The 15,269-nt window shown below is 53.9% G+C and overlaps 5 protein-coding genes across 5 annotated transcripts; all 5 read right to left on the bottom strand.

The window, feature by feature from the left end:
- Positions 1 to 513: 513 nt before the first annotated feature.
- Positions 514 to 2,878, bottom strand: SMAC4_09244 (uncharacterized protein). The gene is made up of 5 exons (XM_003343985.2): positions 2,462 to 2,878; positions 2,229 to 2,403; positions 1,835 to 2,168; positions 1,401 to 1,771; positions 514 to 1,331 (listed from the first exon to the last, which is right to left on the bottom strand). Exons 1-5 carry the CDS (start codon positions 2,658 to 2,660, stop codon positions 647 to 649), a joined length of 1,764 nt encoding a protein of 587 aa, XP_003344033.1. The 5' UTR covers positions 2,661 to 2,878; the 3' UTR covers positions 514 to 646.
- Positions 2,879 to 5,627: 2,749 nt separating this feature from the next.
- On the bottom strand, positions 5,628 to 7,752 carry SMAC4_09243 (uncharacterized protein). The gene is made up of 3 exons (XM_003343984.2): positions 7,482 to 7,752; positions 7,248 to 7,422; positions 5,628 to 7,188 (listed from the first exon to the last, which is right to left on the bottom strand). Exons 1-3 carry the CDS (start codon positions 7,678 to 7,680, stop codon positions 5,676 to 5,678), a joined length of 1,887 nt encoding a protein of 628 aa, XP_003344032.1. The 5' UTR covers positions 7,681 to 7,752; the 3' UTR covers positions 5,628 to 5,675.
- A 1,060-nt stretch (positions 7,753 to 8,812) lies between these two features.
- On the bottom strand, positions 8,813 to 10,170 carry SMAC4_09242 (uncharacterized protein; the record flags this gene model as incomplete). The annotated part of the gene is made up of 1 exon (XM_003343983.2): positions 8,813 to 10,170. The coding sequence occupies one exon, from the start codon at positions 10,168 to 10,170 to the stop codon at positions 9,037 to 9,039; it is 1,134 nt and encodes a 377-aa protein (XP_003344031.2). The 3' UTR covers positions 8,813 to 9,036.
- Positions 10,171 to 10,657: 487 nt separating this feature from the next.
- Positions 10,658 to 12,074, bottom strand: SMAC4_09241 (uncharacterized protein; the record flags this gene model as incomplete). Its single annotated transcript, XM_003343982.2, has 1 exon — positions 10,658 to 12,074. The coding sequence occupies one exon, from the start codon at positions 12,072 to 12,074 to the stop codon at positions 10,749 to 10,751; it is 1,326 nt and encodes a 441-aa protein (XP_003344030.1). The 3' UTR covers positions 10,658 to 10,748.
- Positions 12,075 to 13,041: 967 nt separating this feature from the next.
- SMAC4_09240 (uncharacterized protein) lies at positions 13,042 to 13,668 on the bottom strand (the record flags this gene model as incomplete). The annotated part of the gene is made up of 1 exon (XM_003343981.1): positions 13,042 to 13,668. The coding sequence occupies one exon, from the start codon at positions 13,666 to 13,668 to the stop codon at positions 13,042 to 13,044; it is 627 nt and encodes a 208-aa protein (XP_003344029.1).
- Between the last annotated feature and the right edge of the window lie 1,601 nt (positions 13,669 to 15,269).

Below are 15,269 nucleotides of genomic sequence, written 5' to 3'. Positions count from 1 at the left end.
AACCTGGAAGACTCGACCAGACACACCATTGAAGAGAGGAGAAGCAGTTCCGTGGAGCATTGGATGTTGCTATGTCCTGTATTTCGCCTTGTGACTGGTGCCTTATATCTTTCGATGCTCACTGGGCAAGTCCGTAAACTGCACCACATCTTCTGTGAAGTTCTCTATACAGCTCCGACTCCTCCTGTGACAAGGGCAGTGTTCTGGGCTTGGAACAATAGTTCAATTCAGCTAATAAACTACTTTGGTCTCGAAGGCCTTGTTGATCCTCTCAACCTCTAGGGGAAGGCTGGGCTTCAAGGCCTTCTTATGCCAAAGGGAAACTGTACGTATCCAGTACGTACGGGTCCTTGTCACCTGAGGCTCCAAGGCACCTAGCGATCTGCATACACGTAGGTCTTTCTCGTATGACACCAGGAGTTTGGCATATGTCCGTGTGACATGTACGGAATTCATTCTCTTATCATCCCTTCCACACGGGCAGCGGCAGGAACACCTGCAAACACCAGGCCGCCGCTTGCACTGCATCTGCCTCTGTTTACAATTGTCCAACACTTCATGTTGGCTCTTTCCATCTTCCATTTTCCTTTTCTTCCCTTGTTCTTCCCCTCTTTCAGTTCATCCTTTTCTTCCCGTCCGTTTCTTACTACTTCCTCCCCTTAATCAAATCCGCCGCCTTCTCCGCCACAGCATAAACAGTACTACACAGATGCGCCCCTGGAATCAACGGCATAACACTCGCATCCACGACCCTCACTCCCTTGACTCCATAAACCTTCAACTCAGTATCCACGACACCACCCAGCTCGCGGGGCATCAACGACGCCGTCCCTGACAAATGCGCAGTAGTGCTAACGACTGTATCCCTCGCCGCCTTTTCCAGATCTTTCTCACTGGCAACTTGCGCGCCGGGCGCCAGCTCTACGGGGTGGAAAGTGGATGAGATGGTTTTGGTGTTATGCAGCACGCGCCCGAACTTGAACGCTTCCATGGCGATGGCCAAGTCGGCAGGGTTGCCAAAGGTGTTGAAATCCACCAGTGGCTCGGCGTACGGGTTGCTGGTGTTAATGTTGATGGTGCCGCGCGAGACTGGCTTGGTCAGCATGAGCAGGTAATACCCGCCGTTGCCGGCGAAGGGCATCTCGAGGGCCGCGTTATCTTTGCGGAGCAGGGACGAGCCAAGGAGCTTTTGCTGTTTGGCGTAGCCGGCTTTGAGGGTGGCAGCGCTGTACGACGCGGGCAAATAAGCGGCGGATGACTGGGAGAGGTAGGACTTGGCGAGGGAGGTGTAGTTCGCTGGGGATACGAGGGAGAGGGGGAGGAGAGCGACGCTGTTGGCCATTAGGGGAAGAGGAGCGGGTGGGTTGGCGGGCGGAGCGGGGGCAGTGGTGTAGTTGAACATCATGGTTACTTGGGGGTGGTCTTGCATGTTAGCGCCGACGCCAGGAAGGTCGATGACAAGGGGAACGTTGGCCTTTTGGAGGAGGGAGGCGGGACCGACACCGCTGCGTTGCAGGATCTGGGGCGTGTGGAGGGCGCCGGCGGCGAGGATGACTTCCTTCCTGGCCTTGATGGAAGTGATCTTGGCCTTGGCGTCGGTTATGGAGTCCCGGGATTGCATGTTGATGCCGGTGGCTTGCTTCTTCTTGTCAAACGTGATGGTATTGACGCGCCACCCGGTAAGGAGGTCAAGGTTCTTGCGCTCGGCTACGGGGGCGTAGTATCCGGTGCGGGCATAAGAGCGGGTGCGGGTGCGGTCATCGATGGAGCGCTGTTCACATTTGCCTGGGTCAGTATCGTGGTCAACGAAGAACAGGTGGCTGACAAAACTTACAGTAGCCCAAAACAACCCGTGAGCATTTCCGTCATCACCACTCTTCTGGCGTTCCGCTCCCAACTCCTCGAAACCCGTCCACACCGACTTAAGAGCCGGGTACTGAACGGGGTAGATGCTAGCCTGGATCGGTCCATTCTTGCCATACACCTTCTCGTCCCAGGTGGCGTTGAACTCCTTGGCAAACGCGGCGTCAGGAATTTGGAGCGTCGTGCTCTTGATGAAGTAGGGCAGGAGGCCATTGAATCCCCAGCCGGGGTTGCCGAGCTTCTCCCAGTTGTCGTAGTCGTCGGCAGCGCCGCGGTTGAAGAACATGCCGTTGATGGCGGAGCCACTGTAGTGTCCATGTCAGTGCCTGGTCTTAATTCGGAGGATGGGATAGGGAAAGACGTACCCTCCAACGACAGCAGCTGCCGGGACGCTCTGAACCTGGTTTGCTTCTCCCAATTGGGTTTGTGGAACCGAAGTCAGGTTGTACTTGGTGTGCGTGGTATCGCGGAACACCTTCTGGATATCGAGGACATCGTAGGAGTCGTCGAAGTAGCCATACTCGACAACAAGGACGGATACTGTTGACGTTTATGTCAGTTAGGGTCTGTCTTCGTGGTTAATTCAATGTCCACTAACCCTTGGGATCCTCAGACAGTCTGTTGGCAACAACCAAGCCAGACTGTCCACCTCCAATGATGACATAGTCATACGAGCCCTTGATCTCTGAAGGCTTCACAGCTCGCTGCTTGAATTCGTTCTGGAGCTGAGGGTAGGCAGTTGCCAGAGGGATAGAGAGTACCTTCCAAAGGAAGACTACCTTGGAGAGCTTGGCCATGGTGTCGAAATCCTTGAGATGTTCGGATTTTGTCCCGTATCTACCTCAGAAAGGGAACTAGGAATACTTCATGTTCCGTCGACAAAGTCTGGGACACAGCCTTTATTTGATTTTTGGCCATGGCGGTCTACGGACCGAGCCTTCGAAGGATACCGTTCCTGAAGATCCTTTATTTTCTTTTTGTCATGGTCGTATGCAGGAACCCAACCTCCCAACCCTCTTCGGGTTCATGATCCGTTCCTAATGGAGCCCGCCAGGCCCACAACGTGTGCTTTGCCTTTTGAAGGTTCACGCTAACCTTTCACAGTCCGCACGATGTATGTACCTATGCACCAAGGTAGCACGCAGGCGTGCTTCACAACCGCGTGTTGACCATGACCATGCTTGTTTGTGTAGCATGGCCGCTTAGACCACGATATAAATATCTCGCCAGAGGCAACAAGTCGCATCTCAAACCGCCGTTGGGCAATTGGAGAAATGTCTGGCGCGCCCATTGTCCATGGAAATATGTATGGCTCCTGCCTTCCACTGTTACTTTGCAGGGTTACTGGACTGATACACTGTTGCGCTTCTTTTCTTCCACCCATCCAGACCGCGACCAAGGCACCTTAACCAAGAAATCTAATATCGCCGGCAAATATAGTCTAGCCTGCCTTCCTGTTCACGTTATTTAATCCCGCTTTGACATTGGGCGTTCTCGGCGGTCTCGCCGGTAGCCGGTCCATGTTTTCCCCCTCGATATTGCGTGACAGCCGCATGAAGCCAAGAACTCGCCGCATCCAAAACCCAAGTTTGCCGTGTTCTTCCCTAATTGCCGTGCCGTGCTCGGTAAGGTAGGTAGTATTGCTTCAATACTCCATGGTCTGGCTTCTGGGCTGACAACACTGCCCCTGCCGATATTGTAGCATTGGCAGCATTAGCAGGCCTTCCATAGACTTGGAATCATCACCCGGCACCCGCCACCGCTGCAACATGTTGGACGGACGGACTGACCCAAGAGACCTCGAAGCCAGTGAGTGGGCTGAGGGACAGTTAATATAATCTACCTACTGAGCTTGTTCCCAATGATCAACCAAGCCAGGTCAAGGAAACCCAATCATGAATTACCCGAATCCGAGAGAAGCCCAGAGGCTGAAGTAGCTGCATGAGTGCTGGAATCCGAGCCACGTTAAGCCGAGCCGCGTGATGTTACACTGGACTCATTCCTTGAGGCTTACCTAGGTACCTACCTCTACCTACGATCAGGTAACCAACCTTGTTGGCAATTGCGGTGACAACAAAAGAGGAGGAGCAATAACTCCCCGCTCAAAGGACAAAGCGCAGAAAAAGTTTCCCGGGCCATACACCACTTGTCTATCTAGGTAGCACGTCCATGAATTGGTACATATCTCACAGAAGTTGAAAGACTGGATCCAATACCAAGTATACATGTTTAGGAACAAAAAAAATCTGTCAACCTGCCAAGAAAAGAGAGACTTTATCTCAGCCATTCTTGCCGGCGCCATTCCTTCCCGAATGCTGCACCCCTACGGACTCTGCCTGCCTACATACTGCCTAATACCCTTTGCGAGTTCCTCTCTGGCTTGGCGGCAACACTACCTTGGTACCTTGGTTGTACCGTGCAGTAGGGCTTACATTCTGATAACACCACTCATCTTGAGTACATACAGTAAGTAAGCCCTAGGACGCCGTTGTGGATTGGGTAACTTGGAAGTTCGTTCGTGGCGTGGAGACCGGTGGAGAAAGGCCTGGACGCACCGGAAAGGAAGGAAAAATAAAGGGGTCTGGAACGGGATAGTTCCCACTCAACTTCCCAGCGATGGGAATGGCTTTGAATCTGCCGAAGTGTTTGGTGGACATGGTTAACGATGGCCAGTTCTGGTCGGAATGGCGTTGCATGAAGCGAAGGACTGGCTGGGCGTGCATGTGGGAACCTATTCCGGTTGGGGAAGTGGGAAGTGGGCGAACATTCGGTGCGCGGAAGCAAATATGCGGTGGGGTACGAACTTAGATGCAACCTTAACGGGCAGCCGGCAAATTGACGCAGATAAATGTTAAGGTTGTACCTCAATACCCCCATGACCGACATTCACCCGAACATCAGACATAACTCCGCGACGAGGAAAAACAAAGAGCCAAGAGGTAGAAAACAAGGTGCAATTTGCTCTGGTATCAATATTCATAACCTTTTATATATCCCTGCTCCATCATCCCATCATTAATCCCATCGTTATCATCACCAACCGAAACCCCATCCCCGACCTAGACAACACCACTCATCATCACAACCATTGACACACTTTATCACCCACCAAACTCCCCTCCAATCCCTAAAACATCAAACTCCCCAACATGACACCCCCCAACATGGGCGCCATCAACGGCACTCCCAGTCCACCTCCATACCCAACCGGCCTCATTGGCCTCTGATACGGCCCCAAAGGCCTAGGATACCGTCCCCCTCCCATAGGCCCACAATCATACCCCCCATACCCAAAACCATACATACTCCCCTCGGGCCTGAGATACCGTCCAGGCGGTCCCGGCTTCGTATAAGCATGGTAAAAGAGACTGAATGCCGTGGTAAGGGGGGGGGGGGGGGGGGGGAAACACAGAATCCGTGGAAACGAGCAGAGATTCGCCCCCTTGGGTACCTCTATGATCAAAAGGAAAGCAGTAGGAAGCCTCGTGTGCCTAGAGCAAAAATGATACGATCACTAGCAAGAATCACGTTGAATATCAAGAAGGTTTCCAAACACAAGGCGCAAAGGTGATGCAGACGGGAGACGCGATGGCAAAGGGCAGAGACTCTAACGCGAAACAGAAAGGTCAAACGCGGGGTATTCAATGCAGTGGTCGCCATCATTGTATTCGTTATCTCATCTCCCCATATATACGGGCAGCGGCAGGTACAGGTACAGCCCCCCGCGTTCTCTCTCCGCTTGTTACTTCCTTTACCGAGCCTTGACACTCCTGCACTCTCTTCCGTTGTTTCCTTAATCCTTCCATTCTCGTTTACATCTTCCTTCCCTTGATGAGATCCGCCCCCTTCTCCGCCACAGCATACGTGCTGCTGCACGTATGCGCCGCTGGAACCAGCGGCATGATACTGGTATCGACGACCCTCAGTCCCCTGACGCCATAGACCCTCAGCTGACTATCCACCACGCCTCCCAGCTCGCGCGGCATCATGGCCGCCGTGCCCGACTGATGAGCCGTGGTGCTGCCCGCATTGCTCCTGACCCTGTTGTCCAAAGCTTCGTCGCCAGCCACTCCAAGACCGGGGTCCAGCTCGAGGGGTCCCAAGCTCTGGAAGCTCGGCGTCTTGTGCAAGATGTCACGCACGAACTTGAGGGACTCGCGGGCGATTGCCACATCGACGGGGTTGAAGAAGGTGCGGAAGTCGACGACCGGCTCGGCGTAGATGTCGGTGGTGTTGAGCATGACGGTGCCGCGAGAGACCGGCTTCATCTGAACCATGATGTACAGCGGGTCGTTGCCGGTGAAGGGGATCTCGACAAAAGCAGCCGTCTTCTTCTTCATGTCGGCGGCGAGTAGCTCGCGCTGCTTGAGATAGCCGGCCTTCTGCTCCTTGGTGTAACTCTCGGGTAGGACCTTCTCGATCTGTTGAGCCAGGTAGTCACGGGCGATGGAGAGGTAAGAGGACGGGGCCATGTCCTTGACGGGCAGCAAGGCGACGCTGTTGGCCATGACGGGGTAGGGACCCTCAGCAGGAGGAGGGGGAAGGGGCTTGGCGTTAGTATACTGGTAGTACATGGAGACGACTGCGTGATCTTGCAGGTTGGAGCCGACGCCGGGGAGGTCGACGAGGACGGGAATGTTGGCCTTCTTGAGGTGGGAGGCGGGGCCGATGCCAGAGCGCTGGAGGATTTGAGGGGTATGGTAAGCGCCGGAGGAGAGGACGACTTCCTTCTTGGCTTTGATGGTTGTGGTTTTCGCCTTGGGGTCGTTAATGCTGTCGCGGGGCTGCATGACGATGCCGGTCACTTGCTTGTTCTTGTCGAATTTGACGGTGTTGACGCGCCAGCCGGTAAGCAGGTCGAGGTTCTTGCGGTCCTTAATGGGGTCATAATACTGGTTGCGCGCGTAGGAGCGGGTGCGGGTGCGGTCGTCGACGGCTCTCTGTCTCTTGTTAGATCGCTTTTTCCCATCCAAAGACAAGTTGATAACACTCACTGTACTCCAGAACAGGCCATGAGCGTGGCCATTATCACCGCTCTGCTGAGGTTCGAGACCGGCCTCGACAAATCCCTGGTACCACTTTCCTACCTCAGGGTACTGAACCGGGTAAATGCTGGCCTGGATCGGGCCATTGCCAAAGGCGGTCGAGTCCCATGTGACGTTAAAGTCCCTGGCAAGGTTGGGGTTAGGGGTCTGAAGCGTCTGGCTCTTCCTGAAGTAGGGAAGCAGGCCATTGAATCCCCAACCCGGGTTTCCAAGCTTCTCCCAATCGTCGTAATCTTCGGCCGAGCCACGGTTGAAAAACATGCCGTTGATGGCGGAACCACTGTGGCCTGTCAGTCTCGACGTTTGACGGAAAGGATGATTGATGGGGCAAGATCTTACCCTCCAACAACAGCAGCACTCCTGATCTTCTGGAATCTGTTGGCTTCCCCTAATCCAGTCTGCGCAACCGAAGTAATGTTATACTCCCAGGCGGTGGTATCACGAAAGATGTTGTTGTGGTCAAGGACGTCGTACGAGTTATCGAAGTAGCCATATTCGACGACGAGAACCGACACTGCCATTCATCATTAGCCGATGCATCATTGCCATGCTCTCCATGTTGGGAAGACCCACCCTTCGGATCCTCCGAAAGTCTGTTGGCAACGACCAAACCAGACTGTCCACCTCCGACAATGATGTAGTCGTACGCGCCCTTGGTATCCTCGGGCTTGATCGTGCGGTGCCTGAGCTCGGCTTGGAGCTGCGGGTAGGCGGCCGCGAGGGGAACGAGGAGCAGCCTCCAGAGGAGAACTGTCTTGGAGAGCTTGGCCATGGTGTACCCTGTCGAGACCGTTCGGTCTGAGGCGAGATGCAGGTCTTGACCTGGTTGACGAGCTCTTGAGCATAAACCACCGGATCAAGGGAGACCGGATGTCACCTCTTTATGTCTTTCAAGAAGCCGGACAGTGTCAACGTCCAGGTTGCATCTGCCCGGAGACTTGCCCATGTCCCTCCTCGCCTCCTTCTCCTCTTCTTGCAGCTCTTTGCGGAAAATCTTCCCTTTCCTGGCCTCGTCCTCCCCATCCCCGTACGGTCTGTACAGTACCTGATCTGATGTGGTGGCATCCCATCCACAAAACTAACCACATTTCTCTCTCTCCTCCGCGCTGTTCTCCGCACGAAGGTTCAGGGACCGCCAAGTCTAGCCTAGGAACTGAAACGTTGTTTGTGTAACATCCGCTCCAGGATCCTAGGAGCTTATCGTGTTGGCGTTCGAATCCTTCTCCTTAGCACTCGCACTCCATTGGGCCCCTCTCCACGCCCAGAGCATGCTACTCCTGCAGGTGGCTGACATCGCTTGCCGGCTCCTCACCGGCCCGGTCCGGCCAGGGCCCATCGCCAGGTCCTGTGAAAAAGGTTACTCGCTAGCATTCGTACAGTGACAAAAATGGTTCTGAAAGCGCCGAGAGGTGTCGTTCTTGAAAGCTTTTAGGTAACTGCGTGGTTTGATACTGGAACTTCTTTGGCAGGATTCGTTCCAAGCGCGCCTAACTGCAGAGCCAAGAGCGCGTTTCGTTTCTTCTTTTTCCTGGGGGTGGCGAGAGCATGGTCAAAGCGTAGTTGAAGTTGCATCGCTCAAATTCTGATTTCTTATTCTCTGCGGTTTCGTGTTAGTAGCTCTATCGTTATTGTTTTCGTATGCCCGGTACTACCAGTGACTGAAGACGGTGAGGGGTTTGGAATTTCGAAGAGGCGAAGGTGAGCGGGGTGAAGCTGCAGTGAGGCACAGACTTAGATGCGACTTTAACAGTTGGACACCAAGTTTGTGTGGGCTACCGATAAGGCAATAGCTTCGCAGTCCATCTAACATGCATGCACTAAAACACCACCTACAACAGCAGCGACAGAAGGGGACCAAAGATTGTCCACTCGTCCGCGTTAGGGGGAAGGAAAACTTGCAATTTGCTCTGGTATCAATATTCGAACCTTTTATATATCCATATTCCATTATCCCATCATTAAAGCCATTTGACTCGCATCCTCACCTCCTCAACCACCACGATCAAGTACCAGCGAACCACTTCCCCCGTCCCTGTGCCCATCACCCTAACAATGCCATCATCCCCAACACCACTCATCATCACAACCATTGACACGCTTTATCACCCACCAAACTCCCCTCCAATCCCTAAAACATCAAACTCCCCAACATGACACCCCCCAACATGGGCGCCATCAACGGCAGTCCCAATCCCCCTCCATACCCAACCGGCCTCATCGGCCTCTGATACGGCCCCACAGGCCTAGCATACCGTCCCCCTCCCATAGGCCCACAATCATACCCCCCATACCCGAAACCATACATACTCCCCTCGGGCCTCAAATACCGTCCAGGCGGTCCCGGCTGCCTCACACCCCCATTCGTCCTATCCCTCTCATAATACACCTCGCTCAACCAGGGTGTAAGCGGCTTAACGCCCGCCACCCCAGGGAACATGTGTCCAGGCGGCTCGAGGTACAGATCCACGCCGTTATCGTCTTTTCCGAGAAGCTGGGGCCGACTAGTTTCCATGGCTTTTTGCATCGCTCTGCGCAAGAGGAGATGTTGCTGGAGAGCTTCGCGCTCGGCTTTTTCGCGGGCTGCTCGTGCCTCTACGCGCTCGTTGTGTGTGGTGCCGGTGAGTTTGTCTTTGAGCTTGCGGCCGAAGGTTTTCTGTTCGTCGTCGCTCGCGTGGTGGTCATGGCCGTGGACCTGTGGTCGGGTCCGGCCGCCGGTGCGTTGGAGATGGGCGGCTACCTCTTGGAGGGTTGGATCACGGGCTGGTGAACGGGGTGGTTGTGGGCTGTGAGCTCTTGAGCCTGAAGCTGAAGCTCGAGAAGACGAGCCAGGCCGGGAATGGCTGTGGACAGGGTCGTGGTGTTGCTGCCGCTTCAACTGCTCGATGCGGTCGCGCTCGGCGGGAGGTAGCGAGTTGAGAAACTGGTCGTCGTCGTAGGGGTGGTGCCAGATGGAGCGGAAGGGGTCGGCTTTGGTGTCGACGAAGAATTGGTGGTTGGTTTCCGGGTCGTAGGTGCGTACCCAGCCTTCGGGGAGAGGACGGAGCTCGTCTTCCATGCTAAGGCGAGTTGGGGTCGGGATTCCCTCGTGCCCGTGGTGGTCGTCGCCGGGGACGTGAAGGAGGTTGTCGGTGTGGATGTTGGCTCCGCCGCTGGTGCCCGGTCGTGATGATGTGCCGCCGCTTGTGCCTGGACGGGTGTCGCGAGGGCCGGAGCTTGCAATAGCTTGCTCGTACGAGGGCGGTGGTTCTTCGCGGTTTGACATGGTGACGATGTTTGTTGAATACTGATTCTAGGGTTGTGGATTCTAGGTTCGATAATCAATCTAGATGTCGTCGATGATTAAGTAGTAGGTAGACGAGGATGTTGTGGTGTTTATGTTTGAGTCTTGACTATGGTTGTCCTTGTCAAGGAGGGGGCCGTGGGGGATTCGTTACGTCAGGAATCACTTACGTCATTTTCAGGCGCGGTACGACTTGTCCGCAGTCAACAAACAAAGCGCCGGAAGTGCTGGCCTGCACATATTACTAAACGGACCGTGCCGCTACCTGGAACAGTGCGTTTCAGCAGCTTTTCGCTGACGCTCGGGATCGTTGCTACGCCGGCTGCATGGTCTCTTTAGTGTACATTCCCTTGCACATCGTTTGGCAGCCCCACAAATGACGAACGCCGAGGCAATCATCTGATTCCATTCAGGTCAAAGGGTTCATCGCGAAACAACATGACAATTCTCACAAACGGTATACCTTTTTGCAGCGCCCTTTTCATTTAAGCTCGTACACGAAGAAGCTCACTTATTACACTCCGGAAATATTGACTCTACCAACAGAACAACCACCAAACTCACACATCCGACTCACTGCCATACCCCTCATACCTCGGCATCGACCTCCCACTCCTTTCCTTCTCCCATCTACTCCCACCCCTCTCCTTCTCCCATCTACTCCCACCTCTACGACGCGACTGGTTATATCCTCGGCTATCAGTCACGACATCGTACACAACCCTTTCGCCGGACCGGGCCCTGCCCCTTCTTCTGTTCCCATGGTTACCAGTAGGACCTGAAGCAACATCGACCCGCGCCCAACTGTCCTCGCTCGTATTTCCGCCGTCTGTGTCACGGAGGTACTTGACCCTTGTGCCACTGGACAGTGGAAAGACGTCTGGGCGTCCTGAGCTGGAGGTGTAACTCTGCGGGATGCAGTCGACGCAATAACCATCTCGATAGAGGGTGTTCTTAATAAGACAACCTGGACAAACTCGTGACACTCCACGGTGCTGGCTGCGGCTGCGGTTGGAGTGGGTGGCTTTCTCGACGACAGTAGCGATAGGGAAGAGTCCTGGCAGAGGGAGAGGTGATGGAGATGGAGACGGATCGCGTGAGTGTGAGGTAATGCGGACGTGCGAGCGGGAGCGAGGCCGAGGATGACGGTCGCGATGCCTAGAGGTACTATTGTGCCCATGGTCCAGCACCCTGTCGATGTGATGATGTCGGTCCCTGTTGGATAACGGAAGGGGAGAAGGCGATGGGTTGCGGGAGTGAGATACAACACAGATATGGGACCGAGAACGACGGGGACGGTCGTGATGTCTTCTGTCCAGCTCAAGATCCAGTTCCCGTTCATCGCGATGGTCATGGTGACGGCGATGATGCCTCTCCCAATCCTGATCCCGATGGTCTCTCTCAACCATGTCGCAGCGGTCACAATAGCTCTCGCATCTTCGTCCATCAAGAGTCAGACTACAACCGGGAGCGTTGTAAATGATCGCATTGGGCACCCTGGTCAATGACTGGTTGCGCTTATAGCCATCATCCAGTCTGGTGTCCGTGTCCGGCAGGGCAAGCCTGGCATCACCAAAGTTCATGATTACCCCAACCGGGCGGTCAGAACTTCTCAGCATGGTAGGAACAAGCCGGTCAGCTACGTAGCCGCCTACGCGCCGGTGATGCTCATCATGGTCGTCCCTCTCACTCCTTATAGGTCTCGGATGGTCATCGATGCTGTTGATGACGAACGGCCGAACAGTCGTGTAAGCTGGACGGCCACGGCGCTCCGTTCGGGCAACATGAAGGTGGTGAACATGATATGGTTGACGATGCGAGCTAGAGCTGGATGCGTACTCATCATGGCTGTCTTGATAGTACGAGGCGTTGCGGAGGTGGGCCATGATGGGCGATGGCAAGCCCGAGGTTGCTAGAGACAAGGTATGGTAAGGAGTAAAAGACTTGATTGATGATTGATGCCTTGGACCTCAAACCTCATAATGCCCAAGTTCCAGGCAACCAGACCAGACCAGGATATAAGTACCCAAACCCAAGCCCAAGCCCAAGAACCTGCAAAACTGCACATCATCCCTTGTTTACGTCCCCGTTCCGGATCGGGCCAGGCCTGGTAAGCAAACCTGTCCCTAGCCCAACAAGGCGTTGTTGGCAGCTCCCTCTGTTGCTCCCTTGGCGATTGCCCGGCATGGCTCATTCCCACCCATCCCATGGGTTGCACATCGCCCGGTCCCGGTCGATTAATAGCCCGCAAATTCGCAAATTCGCAAATTCGCAAAACGTGCCCGTCCACGCATCCGAGAACCAGCCTGCCGGAAACTGTCAGTCTATGACTGCAGTGTACCTCGCCATTCAGAGCTTTGTGCATTGACGAATCAAGGAAGTAGGTGTTTGCAAAGTGGTGTGCGCCATTGCATCAAGGCTTTCACGATGATTTGTCGAAAGATGGTGGAGTCGCAGAGATGATGGAGCTTGATGCGGGTAATCCTAGAGTTGGCAATGGGTGCAGTCAATGGAATGAATTTTGTTGTTGCCCGGGCGAACCGTAAAAGATAAAGGTCGCTTGGTTGCCTTGTAAGGCGACCCATTCGGTTCTTTTTGGGTTTCCTGCTTACAAGTGCAACAACCTCAGCCTCCTTTGACGACAGTCGTCTCTTCCGTCCGATATCACCCGACACTATACACAACTACAACAAAGCACACCGGGGAGGTGATCGTGGGCATATCATTATCACTAAAAAATGGATACAGATTGACACAGTCGAGAATTATCCAACCTGGCATTACATGGCCCATTACATCTTCAAAAGGACCCGAATCCGAGATTTATCCACAATCATTGGGCGACCCAGCCATTCAGCTGTGGATGGAAATCTTGCGGCTGCCCTTCTTCTCCGACTTGGGCACCTTGATATCCAAAACGCCATGATCGAACTTGGCGCTGACCTTGTCCTGGTCGATATTCTGCGGGAAGTTGAACACCCTTGAGAACTCTCCATAGCTGCGCTCGCTCAGCCAGTACCTGGGAGTGCTCTTGTTCTCGGAGCTCTCATCCTTGCTATCCTTGGACTTGCTCTTGTCCTTGCTGGACTTATCCTTGGACTCCGCGCCCTCGATCTTCTTGCTCTCCGTTGAGCTTCCAATGCGCAGGTTGGGGTCTCCCTCGGTGTGCGACCGCTCCGAGTGGCCTGAGATGACCAAGGTCTGGGGATCGGTGAACTCAATGTCCACGTTCTTGGGGTCGACACCCGGCAGCTCGCCTTGCAAGGTGTAGGTGTTTTCCTCCTCGGTGACGTCGAACTTGGGGTTGAAGGTCTCTATTCCGCCGCTTGAGGAGGAGGGAATGAGAGAAGAGCCGATGTTGCCGCTGACTTGTTGGGCGTACTTGTCGAAGTCGTCGAGCATGCGGAAGAGAGAGGAGAAGGTCGGCTGGGACCCCAGGGAAGAAGGGTGGGAGAGAGAGCGAGGGTAGAAGAGAGACATGCTGGATGAGATTGGCCGCGTTTGCTGGCGGGCGATTGAGCGTGGTAGGTGGTGAGAGCGAGTGACAGAAGCGGTTGGCTTGGTGATTCTGAAAAAAATGCTGGTTGGGGACATTCGCATTGCGAGAGATTGCGATGGAGGAAGCAAGAGAGAGAGAGGAGAAGGAGTCGATGGGAACTTGGAAGCCTTTTAGTAGCGATCTGCCGTTCGGACATGTGTTGGGATGTGAGTACTTGTAATCATTGAGACATCATCTCGTCAGCTTGGCCTGTTCGTCATATGGCTCGAGAACATTTAACGCAATTCGGTTCGTCTGTCCACTAACAGTCCGGTTAGCTTCTCCGCTATCACGAATTGCAAGTTCCTCCGAGCTCTGCTTTTTGTGATGTTGCTGGGCGGGGATGTGCGCATGAAGCGAAGGAACGACCGTGCGATGCCCGTGGTCTCGCAACACGAGCTATGTGACTGTGGATGTTGGAGGAATGTCCAAGCCCCACACATTTTGTTGGAGATGAAGTCATTTTGAAGTCTCCGGCGGAAGTTGTCCCCGGTCATCACTCTTGGAAAGCCAGAACAATATCAGACATTAAGTGGACAGCTGCGCGAGTACTGCCACGGTATGTCGTATCGGCCGTGATGGTTGTCGCGGTCAGAAGTTCAACAGAAAATGTCGCCGGTGATGCACCAACAAAGACAAGAATTTGTTCGAATGGCGAGGCTAAGATTAAGGGCAGATGTAGAGAGCTGCTCGAGTGGTGTTGGACTTGGAAAATCAGCAAAAAGAGCGGAGAGGTTGAAGAATATCGCGTGCGTGTCGGGATTTTGTCTGTTCACCCGTCAACCTCCGCTTATCGTCAACCCTTACTTCCTACGCTCAAGTCGAGTGTCGGACTTTCGGATGACGATGCTTTTGTCCTTTGCAATTTGCACCCTCCACTTATGTCAGGTTCCTAGTATCAGGCTCTTCCTCCTCGACTTATCGCGCCTTCTCCGGGTTATCACTTGATGGCGGGGTGCACCCGCGGCCCCGAGACAGAGTTTCCCCCCCGGCGCTTCTTTGGCTCCTTCCTTCCTTCAATGCTAACATCCTTATCTCTCCAGCTGTCACGGATCGATCTCGTAGGCACTCCCGTCGGTCCTTGGGTTGAGCTCGGGCCGTCCGCGATGAAAGATACGCGGAATGCGGGGAAGTAATTGCCGGTTACGCTTTCCAACCTCCGGCTCCAGCATCCAACCACTTCAGTATGTCCAACGAAGGGCCCGACATGAAGCTATTACTGAATAATGATGATGGTTCACCACAAACGGAACCAGAAAGTAACTGTATCAATCATATTTTGAACCCTACCGAGCAAATCTATCATATATAGTGCATCCTCCAGATAAATTTCTCGTATATATACCCCCATCTTCTTTTATTTCATTCCGTTCTTTTTGTTTGACAGACCCTGGTCCACCAAATTCCATTCCGTATCCATCATAGCGAGCGTGATCTTCATGAGTAAGCCAAAACGCAAACATTTCCCAAAGGAAAGAAAAGAAAAGAATCCAAAAGATATATGTGCAAGAACATTAGCTGGCGTGGCCAAGGTACCAGCCGA

This window comes from Sordaria macrospora, chromosome 2 (genome assembly GCF_033870435.1).
Source record: "Sordaria macrospora chromosome 2, complete sequence".
In the NCBI taxonomy this organism is placed as follows: Eukaryota; Fungi; Ascomycota; class Sordariomycetes; order Sordariales; family Sordariaceae; genus Sordaria; species Sordaria macrospora.
This window is presented reverse-complemented; position numbering and strand designations above follow the sequence as displayed.

What these genes read in the sequence shown, in the direction of transcription:
- SMAC4_09244 (XM_003343985.2), bottom strand. Translation starts at nt 2,660, where the DNA reads ATGGCCAAGCTCTCCAAGGTAGTCTTCCTTTGGAAGGTACTCTCTATC. An exon ending in GCAGCTGCTGTCGTTGGAGG is followed by an intron (nt 2,169 to 2,228) that starts GTACGTCTTTCC and finishes TGGACACTACAG; the next exon opens with TGGCTCCGCCATCAACGGCA. An exon ending in ACGGGTTGTTTTGGGCTACT is followed by an intron (nt 1,772 to 1,834) that starts GTAAGTTTTGTC and finishes AAATGTGAACAG; the next exon opens with CGCTCCATCGATGACCGCAC.
- SMAC4_09243 (XM_003343984.2), bottom strand. Translation starts at nt 7,680, where the DNA reads ATGGCCAAGCTCTCCAAGACAGTTCTCCTCTGGAGGCTGCTCCTCGTT. An exon ending in ACTTTCGGAGGATCCGAAGG is followed by an intron (nt 7,423 to 7,481) that starts GTGGGTCTTCCC and finishes GATGAATGGCAG; the next exon opens with TGTCGGTTCTCGTCGTCGAA. An exon ending in AGTGCTGCTGTTGTTGGAGG is followed by an intron (nt 7,189 to 7,247) that starts GTAAGATCTTGC and finishes GACAGGCCACAG; the next exon opens with TGGTTCCGCCATCAACGGCA.